Raw genomic sequence first — 20016 nt, 5'->3', positions numbered from 1 at the left:
TATATTGTGCCCTTTTCTGGTCCCCACACAGTATATTGCTCCCTTTTCTGGCCCCGACACAGTATATTGTCCCCTTTTCTGGCCCCCCACACAGTATATTGTCCCCTTTTCTGGCCCCCACACAGTATATTGTCCCCTTTTCTGGCCCCCACACAGTATATTGTCCTCTTTTCTGGCCCCCACACAGTATATTGTTCCTTTTTCTGGCCCCCACACAGTATATTGCTCCCTTTTCTGTCCCCCACACAGTATATTGTCCTCTTTTCTGTCCCCCACACAGTATATTGTGCCCTTTTCTGGTCCCCACACAGTATATTGCTCCCTTTTCTGGCCCCGACACAGTATATTGTCCCCTTTTCTGGCCCCCCCCACACAGTATATTGTCCCCTTTTCTGGCCCCCACACAGTATATTGTCCCCTTTTCTGGCCCCCACACAGTATATTGTCCCCTTTTCTGTCCCCCCACACAGTACACTTTCACCTTTTATGCGCTTCAAGACGCCGTGATTTTGCGAACTAATGCGGCGTATACGATCCAGGCTCCCATTGAAATCAATAGGAGTGTATACGGCCTGCAAAGTCTCACACACCGTATACGTGCCACATCACGCGGCACGTTACTCCGTGTGAACTTACCCTATATGTGGTTTTTAAGGCCAAAGCCTGGTGTGGATCGCAAAGGGTGAGAACCTACAAAGGGCAAATGGTGTTTTCCCATCTGCTAAAATCCTCTCCTGGTTTTGCCTTCAAAACTGCATCAAAAAGCCTGAACATGTGTCCCGGCCCTAACAAAAAAAAAGACCCAGTAGACCCCCCCCCCCCCCCCCTTGCCCAAAAAAGGTGCAGCCACTATTGTAGTGAAGTATCCTGTAGGGATGTAACGCCATCTAGTGGTTCACCATTTGAATAGGAGAAAAATAATTACAGGACTGTCCACTTTGGACAACCCCAAACAGGTCCTTATATGACTACTTGGGGTAGAACTAGTAAGGGGTTGGTGCTTATTTCCCCATGAAGGAAGTCTAAGCTATGACTCCATGGTTGTTTGTAAATTCATGGACGCCAGCAGAGGGGGCACATATATGAAAGTTGGCGGCCAGGGGTAATTTTAGACATAAAATGATGTTGGAGCACCTGCAAAATGTGTGTATTGCATGTGTAATACTGGAAAGTGTGCGCTTTAAGGGTCTGTTCCTGTTCCTCTATTCTGATCCTTTACAGCGGCACAGCGCCTCCGCCATATAGGTGGTTCTGCCTTCTACTGCAGCCCGTGTGTGTAATACCAGACACAATACAGAAGAGGCGCTGTACCTGATGAACAAGACATAGTGTACATAGTAGTGCATTGGCCCCATCATTTGGCTGTTTCGCCCCACACATTAATGGCTTATCTTAGATTTACATGCGCGTATTGCTGCGGGTTCTGCGCACTAAAATCTACACCAACTCGGCAGATCTGACATATAACTCTGGGACATATTTCTTACAGGCGATGTCCACAAATGTAAAACTTTCCTTTAAATCTTGTCCATGATAACCAATATAGGTTTAAAATGTGTCACCCATAACAGCCAATCAGATAACAGCTTTCATGTTTCCAAGGTAAGTTTAAAAATGTAATCAGTCTTCTGATTGGTCCTTATCAACAGCTCCTCCGCTGATTGGTTACTATGGTCACTTGGCGCACTGATTGGTTGCTATGGGCAATTCCCCTGTCGTGATTGGTCCTTAGGTACATCTCCTCCACTATTATATATATATATATATATATATATATATATATATATATATATATATATATATATATATATATATATTCGTTTCTCGCCATATTACTTCCACATACAATGTTATAGACTCTATAATCCCGGCTAGCGTTGTGTTCTCGCCACACACAACATGGCGTCTTTATCCTGTCAGTGACGTCATTAACCAGGGACGCGGCGAGTCGTCCGCCAGATGGCGCTGCTGCGCTGTCAGTTTCATAATCTGCAAGTGAGAGAAGCCGAGGAAGGTGAGGGTCGTAGTGTTTGTGCTACTGTCTTATATGTAATGTATGTACATGGCTGGGGGGATGAGGAGACCTGCCAGGACAGCACATGGCCCAGTGTGTGCCTACAACATCTGCTGGAGAACCACAAGTCCCAGCATGTCTTTTTAGCCAGAATGTACTTGCAGACTATTGACTACTGTGACCACTACCCTCACTGGGCACTAGCAGGGCTTACTGGGAGGTATAATTGGGCAGTAACAAGTTAGAGACCACGGCTCAGGTGCACTTCCCCTTTAAGGACCAGGTAGTGCTCCCCATATTATAGAGACTTGTGTTTTTGGTCAGGGATGGCGGCGGCGCCTCCGATCAGACACCGGAGGACAAAGGTCGGGGACGAGTTCTGCAGATTTTGGTTATAATAAGGTCAGGTGGCCGAGTAAGCGGCGAATGGTAATGATTTATATTGGTGCCGGGGTCACATGAGGTCACCAGACAGGATCTCCCCACCCCCCCTCCTCCGAGCTGTCCGCTGGGGGTTGTAGTTCCTATAGGTCAGACATGTACTACAAGCCCCAGCATGTCCTGACCTATGTGATACAATGTGCTCGGACATTGGACACTAACATTCCAAGGCTTCAGCTGTTCCCAGTCACTAGTACTACTCCTCTGCTCTGATTGGCCGGAGCAGGGGGTGAGGCCCGGGATAAGGCCTCTGATTGGTGGAGGCTCCTGTCACTTTTTTCTTTTTAAAGAGACAGGTCATATTTTGACGCTCGTCACAAGATGTCGGACTAAGATGGACTAATGGTTTTGTGAATTATTTGCAGGGTCGTTACGATGTCGCTGACCGGCTGCCCCCTGCGACTGTTCAGAGCTGTTGCACGTGGCTATGGCATCACCGCGGCCCGGGCGCAGGGCACTGCTGCCAAGTACACAGGTAAGGGCGCATATGTCAGGATCCCAGGTCCCCTGGTATTGTATACATGCGAGGCCGGGGTTGTGACACTACAACTCCCAGCAGGCATACTACCGCCGCTGTTCTTGGAACTACCATAGAAGTGAATGGAGCATGCTGGGAGTTGTAGTGTCACAGCCGCTGGGTAATACAGTTCCTCACCGCTCCCTGTCAGCGACTAGTACTTGTTTCCATCCTGTATCCAGCTAGTACTTACAATTGTAACAGACTCAGCTGATATTTACTCACAGTCGTTTTCAGTTTCCCATCAGTATTACAGTTCACTTCCCTTCCACAAGGTGGCGGCAGAGTTTTGCCCTAGTAATCCTGGTAGTGCTTAGTGTTTCTCGGCTGCTGTGACTTGCAGATTACTTAAGACATGTATTCCATTCTACAGACCCCAAGACACACAATGAACAGAAACCTGCAAAGTGTAAGTATCTTGTCCCCTCTCTGTGGGCACAGCCTGTTCTGGAGATAGGTGCGGTCTCGGACATTTCTGTATATATGCCCTGTCTTTGTATATCTGTGTACAGCCGCCCGGGTGCAGTTTGACTGGCGGGATGCCCTCTCCCTGGACTCGCAGCTGACAGAGGATGAGATCATGATTCGGGACAGCTTCCGCTCTTACTGCCAGGAGAAGCTCATGCCGCGGATTCTGATGGCGAACCGCCGAGAAGGTAGAAGTGATAGCGGCTGAGCCGCCTTCCCTGTACGGACCCCTCCCCTCATATAACTTCACCTTGGTCCTTGTTTCTAGTGTTTGACCGGGAGATCATATCCGAGATGGGAGAGTTGGGTGTTCTGGGATCGACCATTAAAGGTAAAGCCTCACCATTTATCTGTCAGGAGAATATTCCTCTTTTCTCCACTACACTGACCGTTACTTTATACTCTCTCCAGGTTATGGCTGTGCTGGGACGTCCTATGTAGCCTACGGGCTGCTGGCCAGAGAAGTGGAGAGGGTAGACAGCAGCTATCGCTCCGTGATGAGTGTGCAGTCCTCCCTGGTCATGCATCCCATCTATGCCTATGGGACAGAGGAGCAGAAGCAAAAGTATCTTCCTAGATTAGGTAACGGCCGCTGCGCCCATGTATGATGGGGTACTAATGTCTAAGTCAGGGCTCGGCAATCTCTGAAACGTGTGCCAAGAGTGATCCTGTGCTGTGGATGGTTATGCTGTTGTCGTATTTCCTACACTGTGGATGCTTGTAGGGGTGTAGTAGTACGGCCTGTGCTAAAGATGGCTGTATAGTGTAGTAGTGTCTGTGCTGCAGCAGACTATAATGGTGTAGTAGTAGTAGTGCCTGTGCTATGGGTGGCTGTCACAGTGTAATTGTAGTGCCTGCACTATGGGCGGCTGTTATGGTCTAGTAGTAGTGCCTGTGCTATGGATGGCTGTATAGTGTAGTAGTGTCTGTGCTGCAGCAGACTATCATGGTGTAGTAGTAGTGCCTGTGCTATGGGTGGCTGTCACAGTGTAGTAGTAGTGCCTGTGCTATGGGTGGCTGTCACAGTGTAGTAGTAGTGCCTGTGCTATGGGCGGCTGTCATGGTGTAGTAGTAGTGCCTGTGCTGTACATGGATATCAGGTTGTAGTAGTAGTGCCTGTGCTATGGGTGGCTGTCATGGTGTTGTAGTAGATCCTGCGCTGTACATGGATATCAGGTTGTAGTAGTAGTGCCTGTGCTATGGGTGGCTGTAATGGTGTAGTGCCCGTGCTATGGGCGACTGTCATGGTCTAGTAGTAGTGCCTGTGCTATGAGTGGCTGTCACAGTGTAGTAGCAGTGCCTGAGATATGGGTGGCTGTCATGGTGTTGTAGTAGTGCCTGTGCTGTGCATGGATGTTTGGTGTAATAATGTCTTTGTTACAGGAGTCAGTCATGGTGTAGTAGTAGTAGGTGTCTGTCACAGTGCTGTAGTGTCCTTGCTGTGTGTAGCACATGGTGTAATAGTGTCTTTGCTACAGGAGTCAGTCATGGTGTAGTAGTAGTAGTGTCTGTCACAGTGCTGTAGTGTCCTTGCTGTGTGTAGCACATGGTGTAATAGTGTCTTAGCTACAGGAGTCAGTCATGGTGTAGCAGTAGTAGTGTCCATCACAGTGCTGTAGTGTCCTTGCTGTGTGTAGTAGTGTCTGTGCTGTAGGTGTCTGTCACAGTGCTGTAGTGTCCTTGCTGTGTGAAGTAGTGTCTGTGCTGTAGGTGTCTGTCACAGTGCTGTAGTGTCCTTGCTGTGTGTAGCACATGGTGTAATAGTGTCTTTGCAGCAGGTGTCTGTCCTGGTGTAATAGTATCGCCTGCCGTGCAGATGTCAGTGTCCCTGTGTCTGTTGTGTTGCGGGTGCCGTAGTGTTGAGTAGCGCCTGTTCCTCTTAGCACTATTTGATAAATGACGTTTCATTGCAGCTAGAGGAGAGCTGCTGGGATGTTTCGGTCTCACAGAACCAAACCACGGCAGTGACCCAGCTGGGATGGAGACCAGAGCTCGATACAACCCAACTAGCAAAACCTACACACTAAATGGATCCAAGACTTGGTATGATCCTCCTCCATGAACGTCTCCTTTGTATGGCCACTACTGGTGACAAGTAGAGCAGCACTGTCCTAGTCTGCAGTCATGTCACATGACGTGTGTAACCCAATAGTGATCCCTGGTGAATACGGTATTATTAATACACCAGTATATTGATCACATATTCTGTTCTATCCGCAGGATCACCAACTCTCCCATCGCTGACCTGTGTGTGGTGTGGGCTGTGTGTGAAGATGGCAAAGTCCGAGGTTTCCTGATAGAGAAAGGAACCAAAGGGCTGTCCACTCCAAAAATAGAGGGCAAATTCTCCCTGCGGGCTTCCGCCACCGGGATGATATTAATGGAAGACGTGGAAATTCCAGAAGAAAACCTCCTGCCCAAAGTGTCCGGCATGGGGGTGAGAGATTCCTCTATACAACCTCTCCATATAGGTGCGACCTATAGTACCTGTACAGTATACTAATCCTCTGTCTGTTACAGGGACCCTTTGGATGCCTCAATAATGCCCGCTATGGTATTTCTTGGGGTGCCCTGGGCGCGGCAGAGTTCTGCTTCCATGCAGCTCGACAGTATACATTGGACAGGTATGTTATAGATATAGATTCGTGCCCCGGTGAGCTGCCTGGCACAAGGCTTGTCTATACATGATGATATACATCTCTTCTTATAGGATCCAGTTCGGCGTGCCACTTGCCAGGAACCAGCTCATACAGAAGAAGCTGGCAGATATGCTGACGGAAATCACCATTGGCCTGCAGGCGTGTCTGCAGCTCGGCCGTCTGAAGGACGAGGACAAGTGGGTGACAGATGTTTGTCTTGTCGGTCCCTAGATATTTGTTTGTTCCACCAAAAATGAGCCACGAGGTCTCGCTATAAATCAGATCCACTAGAGGGTGCACTTACATCCCCCAAGTGGACAGACATCGCTCCACTCCCCCCTACACAGTGAGGTACCCCAAATCTTTGGGATTCACTTCCATTTATCACATATGTATGTCCAACTTTAAAGGGACTGGTAAAACATGGCCGCTTTCTTCCAGAAACAGCGCCGCCCCCTTGTCCATGTCCCACCTATTTCTGATGTTGCAGTGAATCAGGCTGAGGTGTAACACCACACACTTGTCAGGACGATGCACAGAAGCAGCCATGTTTTCTAGTCTTGAAGCCATTGTGAAAGGTGTTGTCAGGGGAGGGGGCACTGGTTATGGACATGGCCTTGCTCTGGAGGACCCGTCCTGTCCTGTATTACAGGGAACTGTGTAATACTCAATTTCCCCTCTGGTGGCGCTGCAGGAAAATTAAACACCTGCTGCCATGTTTCCCCACAGATTGTAGCGAGGAGGGGGACGACGACACTTTGTGCTCAGCTAATTGTCAGGGGTCCCGTTAAGAAGTAGGGACTGTCCGAAGTGGAGACCTCCTTTAACATGTGCAGTAAATCTTCTTCTCCTTGTCACCTGTCCATAGAGCTGCTCCAGAGATGATCTCCCTGTTGAAGAGGAACTCGTGTGGGAAAGCTCTGGACATTGCCCGTCAGGCCCGGGATATGCTGGGAGGGAATGGGATTTCTGATGAGTATCACATCATCCGACACGTCATGAACCTGGAGGCTGTAAACACGTATGAAGGTAGGAACACGGAGGGCCGTATGATATCTGACCTCATAGAGCTGATACAGGATTCTGCTGGTAATGAATATTTTGTCTACGCTCACACTGATGTTCTTCTATATCCGTCTTCTCTGCAGGTACTCACGATGTCCACGCCTTAATCTTGGGCCGAGTGATCACAGGGCTGCAGTCCTTCACTGTGAACAAGTAGTCTGACTACGACTACAGAATGGTGCTGCAGGGCTCACTGAATGTGTTTTGGTCTGTCTTCAGTAGTTGGAGATTTCTGGGTGACGGGAGCACTGCTTACGATTTGGTAACCGGCTTGTCAGTCAGAACATGTTCCATATCAAATATTTCGGCTACATTGAGTGATTCCCGAACGATCCAGTACATACATCTACAGTACTGATCAAAGGTTTTAGGCAGGTGTGGAACAAATGCTTCAAAATATAAAAAAATACTATAAAAAAACCCAGAATTTTAAATACCGCAGATGTTTTGTCAATGAAAGTGAATGAAGCAATAGAAATGTAAATCCCATCAATATTTGGTGTGACCTTTGCCTTCCATTAGTTCTTCTCAGTACTTGCAGACAGTTTTCGGCAGTACTTGGCAGGGAGGTTGTTCTCGCCATCTTAGAGAACTAAGCACAGATCTGTGGATGTAGGCTTGCTCTAATCCTTCTGTCTCTTCATGTTATCCCAGACAGACTGGATGATGAGATCAGGGGCCGGATCATCACTTCCAGGACTCCCCCTCCAAAGGGCAAAAGTCACACCAAATATTGATGGGATTTACATTTCTTTATTTCCTTTCACTTTATTATGTTCATTGATAAACTATTAACCCTTTCTGAAAGCATTCTTACTTGACAGCATTTTCCCCCCCCCCCACCTGCCTAAAACTTTTGCACAGCGCTGTTTATGATGCTGCTAGATTTGTATGTACCTGAACCTGTGGAGACAGACCTTCTCTTGTTGTCAGTTTTGTGATCTGACTCCTTCCTGATGTACAGAACAATCTGAGTTTCTGGTAAAATCTCATATGTCCATTTCTGTTTATTAAGTTTAAAGTATGTCAAGACCGATGTAAAAGAAATACCAGAGTGCGAGATCTCCGATACATCTCACGGTTCTAAGAATAAAGAGCTTTAGTTTTGAAATAAAACCTTTTGTAGTAGTATTAAATAAAAACTGAACCAAAAAAAACAATCCCGCTCATGGACAGTTCATACAGTGCAGATTGCTAAATTATGTGTTGTATAAAAGCAGCATGGCGATTCTTCCTGCGATATTGGCACAAGCCACAGAGGATACCCACACGTAGAATAAGCCACGGAGGATACCCACACATAGAATAAGCCATGGAGGATATCCACACGTAGATTAAGCAACGGAGGATACACACATGTAGAGTAAGCCACGGAGGATATCCACATGAAGATTGTTTCCTATCAATATACCGTCACTATCTGTATTGGTAAAGCCTGTGCAATCTTGGTTTGACATTGGTGCCCTATAGATGAGATATACTAGCAATGTCTGATTGGCTCCAACCACTGTAACCTCCACCAATCAGCAGCTCTTTATGTTTACCTCAGTTCATCGCCATCTACTTAGGAGTGGTGGTGTAGAGTATTACAGCTTAATCCTAGTCACACTGCACTGCCGCTACTGTATGTATAATGTGGAGGGGTAAAGATTTAAGAGCTTGCAGCACTTGCACAAACATTGTGGTGCTGAGATTCGGACCTCCACCAATAACCTGAAGATAGACCTTCAATAATCTTAAAAGGGTGTCCTGACTCCTTTTTTGGGGGCATTCACACGGGGCAAAATGGCTCGGATTCTGGCGTGACTCCACGCGGAATTTACACGTTGTCCGCGCGGGATTATCACCAGAATCTGCGTGGTTAAAAAGCCTCACCATAGAACTCTATTGAGAGTCCTTTTAACTGCGTGGATTCTGGCGGCAATCCCACACAGAATCTGAGCCATTTTGACCCGTGTGAATGCCCCCTTAGAGTCCTGCAGAGGGTTAAACATATCAACCTGTGTGTATTCGCCTCTTTATTTGGCCAGGGGTCCAGCAGAGAGTCCCTGATCAAACTGATGACATGCTTATATGTGGGTTTTAAAGGAGTCATCTGTGGAGTTAAAATTACCTTAATGTTGTGCTATTCGTGATGATTGACCCAGGGGTTATGGCCTGGTTCTGACCCACAGGTCATGTGAACCAGCTTATGACCCCTTTGGTAGCTCTGCCCGCTCTCTCCTCCCCTGATCTTACATTAGCTTACTATAGTGCCCATAGCACAGGCATCTGTAATATCAAAAGAGGAGGAAGAGGGCTGAGCAACATGAGGATTGGGGGCTGGTTCTGATCATGTGACTCAGGGGTCAGAACCAGGCCGCAACCCCCCAAGTCCATCACCAAAAATCTGCTGGATAAATTAAAGGAGTTGTCCTTTACAAACCCTTACATTAAAGGGGTTGGTAATTTACCTACCTGTTCTGGGGTTCTAGCAGATTGATGCACCCAGGGATTTAGGACAGGACACAGGCCCTGGGCCATGTGATCCAAAGCGGCATTCAGCCTCTGCAGTTGCTCTGCTCCCTCCTCCACTGATCTCACTGGCAATTACCTATGTTACAGTATATTATAGTACAATCAGTCCCCATAGCACAGGTTACCTGTGAGATCAGGGAGGGGGGAGAGCAACCAGGGAGGCTGAACATCCCTTTGCATCAACATGACCCAGGGGTCCATCCTCTGCAATACCCGGGCCATGTCACTGAATTACCAATCCACAGACAAACCATTTACTGTAATTTTGTGTATATATATATATATATATGAAGTCGCAGGCAGAAGCTAAGATATATATATACTGTATATATCAGAATACCCCTTTAAGATTTCTTAAGATTTCAACCTTCAAGGGTATGCAAAATCAGACTGATTCCACTGAATGGGGATGTTTCGTTGGTAAACACATTTATTGCACATGGCTGGACTCTAACAAATATACTAAAAATCTCTATTTAGCAGAAATTAGACTGAACATTTGTGAGTGAGATTTTCTCTCCTTGTGTGATCTTTCTATCTGGAAAGGATCTGCCAATTTCTTGTACATTACTATAGCTCAGAACAATGTAGATTTGTTTTAGAACACTCCTATCTTCTACTAAGTAAAAGCCCCAAACCTGATGTTAGATATTCATGGCAAGAGTAGTATAACCTGCAGGCTCCGGGCCCCCCTGCCGCCTGTACATTCAGCCGGTATGTTGTAAGCCCAGGTCTTTATAGACGGTAACCACGGTCTGGCAGACTTGTTTGAGCTCAGCCTGGAGCTGCTCAATCCTGTCTATGGTCTCGGTAAACTCCTGCAGCCTGATCTGTAGTTGTGTGTTGTTCTGCTCGTACATCTGGTACATTTTGTCTTCAAGACGCTGAGACATTTCCGCCACCTGCCAGAGAGAAATTGACAAGTTGACAGACACTGAAAGGCCCTCACCTGGAAAGTGTATACAAGTATGTGCTGGAACCATTAGAATAATAAAGACATCATATTCGGATACATATAAGCGGCTTTCATTGACTTTTGCCAAATTAGAAAATTATCATGCATCCATTCTGCCCCGGTAAATGCCAGGAAATATAATATTGAGATGCAAATTGTGTTTTGGTCTATAGAGCTTTTTTTGTTGTATTTTGTTAACAGCTGGTGGTGAAATCTCTTTGCTACCCGCTGTAAATGACGGCAGAGGATGTTCTGTACTGCTTTCTAAGTAATTGCTGCGGCTACCTGCATACTCAGGGGGCTTAATGCAGTTACAATAATGTGCTCAAAGCTGATTACATAAATATGTTGGGGAGGGGGAGAAAGCCTGAGCTCTACAATTTCATTTAGGTAGCCAAAAAGCACCTACACCCATGAGTGGACAATTTAGTGCTGCGTTATTGTCGCAGGAGGCAGGGAAGATTTTATTTTTTTTACTTTGTTTTGACGCCAAAATAAAATTGACTAGTCTGTGTAAATGCAGCGGTACATGTGTGAAAAATAAGGCTGGGACCACACAAGACAACGTTATTGACGATTTTCCATCAGGAAAAGTCATTGCTGGTTTGTCTGAATGCTGGCCCCAAAAGATTACTTGAGGCTAAGGGCCTGTGCACATGATGTAACGCGACGCTGATTCTGACACGTAAACTCGTGTCAGAGTCAGCGCTTCAAAACAGAATCCCATTGACTTCAATGAGTTCCGTTTAGCGCGTGTAAGACATTGAAATCAATGGGGTAAAAAGCCTCTCATTGATTTCAATGTGTAGCGTGCGTAAGACAGAACCCATTGAAGTCAATGGGATTCTGTTTTGAAGCGCTGACTCTGACACGACTTTACGTGTCAGAGTCAGCGCCGCGTTACATTGTGTGCACAGGCCCTAAGTTTGCATATGTTGGTTCTGCTGCAGGACCCCCACCACAGACAGACCGCAGTGATCCCACATAAGGCAAAATCTGAGCTAACTTTCAGCCACAACTCTGGGGTTCCTGGCTTTGGTTATCAACCTTTGCATTGCATGGGAGGACACGCAGCAATAATTGACATGCTACAATTCACTAGAATCCCAGTCGCTATGCATGGCTTTTTTTTTTTCTGCCGCATTTTCACCACGTGGGGCCCATGGTCTAAAAATGTATAAAATGGTCAATTTACAATGTCCGTTTTCCATCCATTTGCAACACTTTAACATCCATTTTCCATCAGTCTCTGTTTTTAACTGTTCATTGAAAAATAGATGCTGACGGACATTAAAATGGGCCCATTGACTTTTATTGGGTCCATCGGTCCATGAAAATGGCCAAAAGTAGGCGGTGAACTTCATGTTGGGAGTGGGACTCCTAGCAGTGTATAGTTATCTATGATGGTAGGAGTCCCTGCCTCCCAGCGACATATTGTCCCCTACCAATTACAGTACAGGATAGTATGTTGCTGGGAGGTGTGGGCTGCTCCCCTTAGTCTGTATACAGGAATCTTGAGTGTATGGTCAGTTTTTGGATACAGCAACAAACATCCCACACCAAGTGCAGCTCCCAAGAATACAATGAATTTTCATGCAACTCTAATGCATGGTAATATCAGCAACAGTCGTGTTAGTTATCCTAAGCCTTGGGCTCTATGTAAGTGTGCTAGGGGTGTTTTCCATGGCTAACAAATGGACCCATTCATCTCTATGGCCCTATGATCACGGGCCCGTGTATGTAGCAGTGAGCCTGGGGCAAAACTCAGGACAGATACTATACCGAACTGTTTTGCGACTCACTAGATGAAGTGAATGGGTGCATGGAGGCCAGGGCAGCACACAGATTTCATCCACTATGGCTATGGAACATGGCTGCTGGTCTCCAGAACTGAACCAGGCAGTAGTAGATATTTTCTTTTAATCTTTCTTGGTACTTGTATATAAAGAGGCAGAATAAGACTAACCACAGGCACACTGTCTCAGACACAAGGACTAAGCCCGGTTACCTTAATGTTGAGGCTTGTGTTAAAGTTTTTCATCATGGTTTGGTCCTTTATACGATCTTCATTGATTGAATTAATCAAGCTTTGGGCGCGGCTCTGCAGCGCCTCCACACTGGTATCCAAGCTGGCAAAATAGTTAGACGCCTTCCCCTCAGAGGTGCTGCTGTTCGCTGCATGAGGTCCAGGACCGGATAAGGAAGGACCTGGGAGACTGCAAGACCAATGGAAAGTTCCTTAGTGATCCGAATGCCAAAACTACTCTACTAAAAAAGGACAATGTAAGGGGAGCAGCACACGACTGGGTTTCACCCGTAAAACTTGGTCCATGTGGTAGCCAGATGTACCAGGTTGAACGTCATGCAGGGACTCCTAGCATCTAGTGAGCTTTGACGGTAGGAGTCCCTGCCTCCCGGTGACATACTGTCCCGTACCAAATACACGGGTGAAACATGACCGTATGCTGCTACACTAAGAGTATGTTCACAAGTTTTTTTTTGCAGGCGGATTCTGAATCTGCCTCAAAATCTGCTTTAAAAAAACACCTCCCAACTCTCCCATTAGTTTCAATGGATCATGAGCAGATTTATTTCTTTTTTTTGCAAACGGGGTCATGTGTGAACATGGTTTATTGATGTGCAGATAAGCGCCAGTACACACAGGGAATCTCTGCTTGCTGTGCATGAGGTTGCATAGTCATATAGTACATGTTATGGCCTCCTAGCTTACGGCTTCCATATCTCCTCAGGGTTATCTTAATGGTGAGCACTAGATGATAGAGACTTCTAGAGAGGGTTTTAAGATTTCCAAAGGATTAAGAAATAGACATAAACCCTGTAATGTGGACACTAGGTGGTGCTCTCGGACTACAGTTTTGGATTATTCATATTTTACAGCAGATTGCTATTGTGTTAGCCCAAAATAAATCTATACTGACATGTCTTATGTATGGAGTGAAAAAGCTGTGCTCATATGTTGCAGCCATGCTATGTTAGTTAGGGATGGTGTAGTGGTAGCAGTCACTACTTGGCCCTGGACCCTAAGGGGGCCCCAAAGGTTCCTCTGCCACATAAATATGCCATTAATCTAAAGACAGGGCCCCATCACAGATTCTGCACTGGGGCCCAGGAAGTGATTGGCTGACGTGGTCACATGTATATAAGTCAGGCCACCACAGAAAGACAGCTCCACAAAACCAGTGCAGACCAATGGTCAGAAAACTAGAGACGGTCCTGGAGCAGAGAATGCGAGATCTACTAGATGAATAAAACCTATTTTTTTTGCATATTTTACCACATTCACATTTACAACTTTTACAAAAAATTCCTGAGTAACCTCTTCAACCTGACACACTGGGGTTTCTGGCTTACGATATGTTTACACTGGCATTTGGCTCTCCATCATTCATGTCCACTTGGCGACCTAAAAGACAGAGAGCCTGTCCCCTTTAACAGCAGTTACCTGTGGACCCCATAGACAATAATGGGGCCTGCTGGGTTTCCGCTGGTTTTATACTGAACCAGTGAAGACTATAGCCCTCTTTACAGGACTTTTCTCTCCGCCAATTTTAGGTGGGATCTCCTACGGAGACTCCAACGCAGATGGCGCCTTAGAGGAATGATACTGCACAGCACATTTACCACAAAGCTCTTTCTTATGCCAAACGTGCTCCAGAACCCCCCGTTCTGCTCCTTGTGTGCCACATTGTGCTAATGAGGGTGGAGCGGTACAACATGACTGCAGTGCCACAAAAAGAAAGCACACAACCCCCATATTATGAATCTTTATTATACACAAAAACACATATATACACTGACCAAACACGAAATATCAGTTGTGACCTGCACCAGTCAGGTCCTGTATTAAGACGGGCCACGTAACGCCCTTTCCGTCTGCTGCATACAATCTTAGCATCTTTAACTGAATTAACTTGGGCTCATTTCATTAACTGAAATAAAAGTCTTGCCCAATTAATAGAATCCTGATTAACCCCAGCCCTGGAATCAGCATTAAGTACTACAATCCTCCTGACAAAATAGGTCATGGTAACATGTGAAAGGGCAATATTTAGGTCGGGTTCACACACAGTGCTTCGGTGCTTTCTTCCTCCGTTCATTGCCACCATTCCCTATCAAGCTGCACCATCATCTAACAGCCATAGCTGGAGCCGATCAGGAGGTGAGGCCCCGTCTACTTGGAAGATTTCTAAGACCCGCAGAATATGCTGCAGATGGACAGAGAGGACATCTAAGGCTAAGGCCCCACAGGCCGTATACGCAGCACTAAAGCGCTGCGGGAAGAACCGCTGCATGAACGCATTACGGTTCTCTCCGCAGCGCTTTTAAGAGAAAGTTCACTGAGTTTTCCTCTGCAGATTTTCTCTTAACATTATATCTACGGGGAAGCTGCCGGCGTTTCCGTAGATATAATTAACATGCTGCAATTTACAAAGACTCAACGGCTTTGCAAATTGCAGTGTGTCCACGCTGCGATCTTTTCCGCAAAGTGGGAATGGGATTCGCATGAATCCCATCCACTTTGCCTGCACTGTACAATGCCGCGATTTTTCCCGCAGCGTCTCCGCTGCGGGCAAATCACGGCGTTTCCGGCCCGTGGGGCCCTGGCCTAAATTAGTTTTTGGTTTTTGTTAGTTTGTGTTCCCATTTTCCAAGTGACTCAAATTGTACAATAACTGTAAAAAGAAATTTGGCCTGTCCCAACCCCGAAGGGGCATTTCCAAATTGTTCAAGTAAAAATGGACAAATTTATTTTTTAAATGAGCCGGGGGCAGTAAAATAATTCATACTCACCTTTCCACGTGACTTCAGTGGAAGGGATCGGGCCGTCACAGCCAATGAGCAGTTTCATTTTAAGAAAACGCCGGAGCAGAAAGACCTGACCGCGCTGGGGGAACTCTGGAGCGCCAGGGACAGGGGAGTATTATATATATATATACATATATATATATATATATATATATATATATATGATATATACTTTTTTCACCTCACTCGGCATATTTAAAGTATAAAAATGTGCCTGGACAACCTCTTCAAATGCCCCAAATTATACTAACCAGAATTTGGTATGCATGCTTTATGGGGATGCCACCACTACTTTGCAGGGGTTGTGCCATTATGGACACTTATTCTCTATCCACAGGATAAGGGATAAATAAGTGCCTGATCTCTGGGGGCCCACATCACCCTAAGGCCTCCTTCTGGATGGAGCGTCAGTGCGCTTGCATGACCGTCACCTCGTTCACTTCTACGGGGTTGGAGACTGTAATGTCTGGTAGCGCCTTTAACCACATAGGCTTAAATGGAGCACCGATCACACAAGTGCACTGGCACTGCATTCACAAGGAGGCCTTAGACCGGGGCACCCAGGGTACGATTCTGGCAAATCCCATCAACACTTTACAGAAAAAAACAGCAGCGGAAATGCTGCACTTTCAAAAACGCTCATATATTTGTAAATTGCAGCATGTCAATTATACCTATGGAAACATTGGTGTATTCCATATAGGTATATTAGGGGCCGAAAAACGTTCTTCAGCAGCGGCTTGAGAATAAGTGTTCATAACAGCACAACCCTGTTAAAGGTGATGTCCAGTTTTTATTTATTGATGACCTACCTTCTGATCCTCCACTGATCTGCTACTTGAAGGGGCCACAGAGCTTGTGTGCCAGGAAAAAAAACAAAGTGTGACCTGAAATCATCAGTATTTTCTAAAGATACGTCCTTAAAATGAACAAGCCTCACCTAGAAGAAGCCTTACTGTTAGATGGGCCCGACCGATCAGGATTACTAGTAGATGGATTGACCGATTCCTCGCTTTCTTTGTGATTCACCTCCGTGTCGGCCATTGAGAACGTCGCTGACAAAAAACAAGGGACAAAGAAAAGCCATTTTATTGTGTGTTTTTGTATTGAACCCGGATTCCTTTTATGTTATCATTGATGCTGAGCTTAGTAGACAGAGAACAGATATGTTGGCTGCACACATGGGGTTTCCTGCTCTTTTTAGACTACAGTGGGGTGACAGAAAAACATACTTGCTTTAACGTTAAAGGGTTAAGAATTATACCTGATCCTGGCCATGACAGTGGGATGATGGCTGTTAGATATTAGATATTTGCCTATGAAAGATCTTAATGTAAAATTACGGAAGTCTATGTCAATGACCTAATACTGCGACATACTATAATGTGTGCAAGGGGTTAAAATAGAAAACATTTCACAACTAAAAAAATTTGGCAGAAAAAAATGAAAGATACGCTATTTACATAATACCAGAAACCCTCAGGCTCAGTTCACATGGGGATTTTTGGGACGTGGAGGCCGCCTCACAATCTGGTCCAAAATACGGCTAGCCAGTGCACCGGCATCCAGTCGCGGCATTCCGCTTTGAATTAGGCCCAAATGAATGGGCCTAGTCAGGAGGGAGTGTTTGCGGACGGTGCAGTGGATTCTGCCACGGAATCCACAGCAAAAAGGGGCATGTCAAGGATCATGAACGGCTCCCATTGAAGTCAATAGGAGACGGGGTTTTTTTAGGCGGATTTTGTGTCAAAATCTGCCCCAAAAACCCCGTGTGGACCCAGCCTCAAAATGCAAACCTAAGAAAAGACCTCCTAAATACAAGCCTAAACCACAACCCCTAAAAAGCACAGACCTCAGACCAGACCCTATCATAAGAAGCGGGGGTTCATTTTAAATGTGGCCAGTCAAACATGAGCCCCCTGCTCCATACATTCTCTATGGCACTGCTGATAATGGCTGGACGCGCCAGCTACTAGTCACTCCATTCATTTGGGGGTACAAGAGACCCCCATTATTATGACCTCTGCTGATCAGCACTGACAACCCCTTTAATCATAAAGCAGCTCAAGCTGTTAGGCCGGTTTCAGTTTTTTGGTCAGGATTTTGACGCGGAATCTGCATGAAAATCTTGACCGAAAAAATGCTTCCCATTGAAATCAATGAGAGCCGGTCATTTCCTTTGTCCGTGAGTGGTTTGTTCCCTCTCGTGGAAAAAGGAAGCGACCTGCCCTTTCTTCGGGCTTTCTGAAACAGCCGCAGACATCCACCTCGCGACACCTCCCTCCTGACTAGGCCCATTCATTTGGGCCTAATCCGGAGCAGAATGCCGCGAATGGATGCCGATGCACTGCACCAGCATCCAGGCACAGCTAGCCGTTTTTTGGTCCAGAATTTGAGTTGGCCTCCGAGAGTGAACTTAGCTTTAGGGTCAGTGCACGAAAAGTTTTTTGGCACTGATTTTGACCCTGAATCCGCCTCAAAATCAGCCTCCAAATAAAGCCTCCCAATAGAACTCTATTGGGAGGCTTTTTTTTTGGAGGCTGATTTTGAGGCAGATTCAGCTTCAAAATCAGCGTCCAAAAACTCTGTGTGCACTGACCCGTTGGTTCATGTAAGTTTATCTCTTTACAACAGGGTTTTTATTGCCAGACATGTATGCCATAAGTACTGAGCATACACTCCCTTGGCCCTATGGACTAGAGATGAGCGAACACTGTTCGGATCAGCCGATCCGAACAGCACGCACCCATAGAAATGAATGGAAGCACATGTGACGCCGGCCAGCTGCCGGCAAAGTCAGCGTCACAGGTGCTTCCATTCATTTCTATGGGTGCGTGCTGTTCGGATCGGCTCATCTCTACTATGGACACATTTGGCGCATACTAGAGATGAGTGAGTACTATTCAAAACGGCCGCATCCATTCATTCCTATGGGTGCGTGCAGGAGTTTCGAATAGTACTCTAGTGCATACCTCAAGAACTTTTCCAAGGTATACACCAATTGTAAGGTGCAAACACAATGGCGCAGATTTATTTTGCCTTGTGCAAATTGTTTACACAAAAAAAGCCCCTCTATGGGGATCACAATCTACAAAAGAAAAAAAAAGTGATTATTTATTTTTTAAAATTCTGTATAAAACGGATGTGGTAGGTGGCGGTGCTAACTGCCCTGCCATATTTACTGTCATTTACGGCAGAAATCTGACGTAAGTCATTGGGAAATGTACGCCAATTATATTTCCATCCAGGCATATGGGCTGCATCTCACTTATATGGCGCCATACGCCTTTGTCATGTATGACACGTACTGACGGGAGTCACGCAAGTCTTCCTAAATCTGCCCCAATGTGCATAGGGTCGTATTATGTTATATGGTTGCATACAATACAGGTGTCTGGTGATTGATGGCGCCATTCCCTGACCAAATTCACCGCACCCCATTTTCGGGAAAGTAGTGATTTTTTTTGCAACCTTTTATGCCCAAAATAAACTATCACACAGGGTGTAATAACCCCAATTCCCTGTCGTCCCTACCAGCGGCACAATGTGGGGTATTTCGTGCCCCTGTGTGCTGGTAGGACAGGCGGAATTTTAATTAGCCATGTATTAATTTCACATGGCTTGTTCCCTTTAAGAGGGCACAGATACCTCCCCCCTGTGCGTTTTTTTCTGTCCTGTGTAAAGGATCGGACAGGTGGGGAGGACTCTGTGTCCTCCTAAAGAGAAAGAGTAAGAAGAAGTTTCAGGTACTTACCTGCTCAGACCTGTTCAGGTGTCTTCAATGATGCACTCTGCCCCTTTGGACTTCTGTCGGTCCTGCAAAGAGAATAGGTAAGATTAAAGTTACCTATTTTGCCCACCTCCCTCACGCAATCCTACCTCCTGTTCCCCGGCATCCAGTCCTGCTGGGCTTCGGAGCCGCGCGCAGCCAGCCGGCGTGTTCGCGCGGCTCCATGAGGGGAACTTCCGGTTTTCGCGGAACCTTTCCTCTGTGTAGGAGGGTTCCGGCCGGTCGTTTAGAAGTGTAACACCGGCAACTTCCGGTTTTCGGCATTCGCCGCTCCGGGACCACGCGAACAGCAGCGTTGGACACTGGAGGTCCTCAGGAGATTAAGGTACGTGCCAATGTAGTTGGCTCAAAGGGGGAGCGTGACTTGAAGGGCTAGGAGTGTTATGAAGGGCAAAGGAACGGAGCTTTTGACTAAGGCCACGCCCCTTCCGGATATGGGGCTGTAAAAAAGGGGGCAGGTTGCATCCCTCATTGCCTGCTAGTCTAATCCCTAGCTGGTTTCTCCGCTGTGGCTTGTGGTTACCGCTTCAATCTGCATTTATTCTACTGCAAACTCTGCTGAAGGTTGGTAAGTGGCCTGCAGAAGCTGGGTGAGTCTCCTCATATGGTTCCTTGAATGTACTCCTCTGATGTTTCATATTCCATGCTTAGGTATCGCTGAAAGCTAGCTTCTATTTGTCATGTCTTCCTCTTCTACCCCTCCCGGGGATCAAGTAAGACGGAAGAAGTCTTCTAAAAGGAGACACCTGGCTTGCATTGATTGTGACGTTCCACTACCTGATG

The 20016-nt window shown here is 46.4% G+C and overlaps 2 protein-coding genes across 2 annotated transcripts; one reads left to right on the top strand and one right to left on the bottom strand.

The window, feature by feature from the left end:
- Window positions 1–1961: 1961 nt before the first annotated feature.
- GCDH (glutaryl-CoA dehydrogenase) lies at window positions 1962–8301 on the top strand. The gene is made up of 12 exons (XM_075272580.1): window positions 1962–2014; window positions 2821–2930; window positions 3346–3381; window positions 3485–3628; window positions 3709–3771; window positions 3852–4022; window positions 5354–5483; window positions 5661–5877; window positions 5961–6064; window positions 6151–6276; window positions 6948–7108; window positions 7228–8301. Exons 2-12 carry the CDS (start codon window positions 2831–2833, stop codon window positions 7299–7301), a joined length of 1326 nt encoding a protein of 441 aa, XP_075128681.1. The 5' UTR covers window positions 1962–2014; window positions 2821–2830; the 3' UTR covers window positions 7302–8301.
- A 2067-nt stretch (window positions 8302–10368) lies between these two features.
- SYCE2 (synaptonemal complex central element protein 2) lies at window positions 10369–16487 on the bottom strand. The gene is made up of 3 exons (XM_075275753.1): window positions 16384–16487; window positions 12625–12832; window positions 10369–10563 (listed from the first exon to the last, which is right to left on the bottom strand). Exons 1-3 carry the CDS (start codon window positions 16485–16487, stop codon window positions 10369–10371), a joined length of 507 nt encoding a protein of 168 aa, XP_075131854.1.
- Window positions 16488–20016: the final 3529 nt, after the last annotated feature.

The sequence above is a fragment of the Leptodactylus fuscus genome, chromosome 5 (assembly GCF_031893055.1).
Source record: "Leptodactylus fuscus isolate aLepFus1 chromosome 5, aLepFus1.hap2, whole genome shotgun sequence".
Classification (NCBI taxonomy): domain Eukaryota; kingdom Metazoa; phylum Chordata; class Amphibia; order Anura; family Leptodactylidae; genus Leptodactylus; species Leptodactylus fuscus.
This window is presented reverse-complemented; position numbering and strand designations above follow the sequence as displayed.